The sequence below is a fragment of the Gavialis gangeticus genome, unplaced genomic scaffold (genome assembly GCF_001723915.1).
Source record: "Gavialis gangeticus isolate Ggan-Ray unplaced genomic scaffold, GavGan_comp1, whole genome shotgun sequence".
NCBI lineage: Eukaryota > Metazoa > Chordata > Crocodylia > Gavialidae > Gavialis > Gavialis gangeticus.
In genome coordinates, this window is record NW_017729032.1 from 129872460 (window position 1) to 129874216 (window position 1757).

The 1757-nt window shown below is 37.1% G+C and overlaps 1 protein-coding gene across 2 annotated transcripts in view; it reads left to right on the forward strand.

Moving 5' to 3' along the window:
- The window catches only part of BIVM (basic, immunoglobulin-like variable motif containing), a 38440-nt gene that overhangs the window by 14194 nt on the left and 22489 nt on the right, over window positions 1–1757 (forward strand). For both annotated transcript variants that reach the window (XM_019524381.1, XM_019524382.1), the window contains exon 2: window positions 614–1199. In XM_019524381.1, coding sequence (XP_019379926.1) covers window positions 719–1199 — 481 coding nt within the window. In that variant the 5' untranslated portion in view covers window positions 614–718. The remainder of the gene's footprint in view (window positions 1–613; window positions 1200–1757) is intronic.

Here is a 1757-nt window from a genome sequence, read left to right on the forward strand (position 1 = left end):
AAGAAAGGGGAAGGGCCTGCCAGGGGAAAAAGGAGGATGGAAGCAGAGATCAGAGGGGTTACCTGGCACATCCCCCCCGCTTTCCCAGGCTTATTTTCTCTGCTATAAAAATGGAGAAGGGGCAAATTCAAGGCAAACCTCCAATAATTAGATTCTATACCTGGAAAATTATAGCAAATTTATAAATTTTCCATATATAGAATCAAATTATTGGGAGTTGTCATATAATTAGGATTGTCTTCTATTTGAGTGAATATGGTACGTGGTGGAATTGACTAAGTGAAGTGCTTAGCTGTGTTTATTTTTTTCTTTATGGAGAATTAACCTATTTTTTATTTTAGGTTTAAAATAGTTGATTTCAGCATGCTGTCAGCACAAAATATGTAATTTGCACTTGACATTATTAAAACACTAGTTTTAACAACATCTTAAAATTATGTTCTGAAAATAGGTATTAGGACATAGTTCTACGTCAATGTACATTCTGAAATACTTTGACGTGTATTGTAGTTCTAATTATTTGTAACTATTAAGAACCTTTGCTTAAAGTTGGTATACAATGTAATTACTAACTGAAATATATAGTGCTAACTGTTTTTCTTCTTGCTTTCAGGCACCTCATCTGTAGCTTGCAATCTGCAGGCAATGATGTAGGCTGCTTTTGTATTTTTAAAAATTGAACACTTCTTAGCCAAATAAAGCTTTTTTGTAGCATTCAATGCCTAACATTGCAGAAGATGAAAGGGAGAATGGTCCTGGAAATAATGAAAACAGACCTGGGGAAAAATCTCCAGATATTACTCTTCATGATGCTATGAAGCCATATTGCACTTCAGATGCCTCCACTACATCCTTGGGTCCTAGCGGAGATGGGCTTTATCCATGGGGATGTCCTGTGACACACACCCGAGAGAAATTTTATACCATCTGCTCAGACTTCGCTTTTTTAAACCGAGTAACATCTGCTTGTAAAAGCCCAAATGCTACAGTTAGTGCCTGCCTACCAGATAGCGCTGCCTTAAATGTTGGAAATAGTACACCTGATTTCACTGGGATTCAAACTGGTGCTTCAGAGATAATCTACAATGAAGATGCTAATTTGGAAAGTTTGTCTAGTAGTCTTGGAAAACTTCCACTGGCCTGGGAAATTGATAAATCAGAGTTCAATGGAGTGACCCCAGGTCTGAAAAACAGAGAAGGTAATACATTACATTACTGTAAAATGTTTTTAAAAAAATGCTTGTTGGGTGAAATTCAGTTAAAGAATGGAGGGACCAAAGCCGATTCTGCTATTTACATCCTGCAGCGAGGTGTATAATGAGCTTGTATACCACTTGCATGCTATAGAAGGGCTCTTTGTGGGGGAACAGATGCTGGCATGAAGGTCTCTGCAGATGTTTTCAAGATAGAAGATGATTTTTATTTTCCTTGATCCATCTGTGCAGTTCTGTGCAGTTCTGTGCAGAACCCAAGAATCCAGACTTTATATACAAGTGATTTTATTCTTGAAGTATAGATTTTCAAGCTTTTGGGGAACAAAATCCAAGATTTAAAATCTTTCTTACTCATAGTATCAGAGAAAAGTAGGGCTGTAAGGGACCTTTAGAGGTCATTTAGTTCAACCCCTTGCCAGAGGCAGGATATTCTTATACAAAATATCCTATAAAAATTCGTTGTATAAACTATTAGTAAAATTACACCTTCAACCCTGATAGAATCACAAGACATAACACCCTAACCTGCCACAGGTAAAGCAG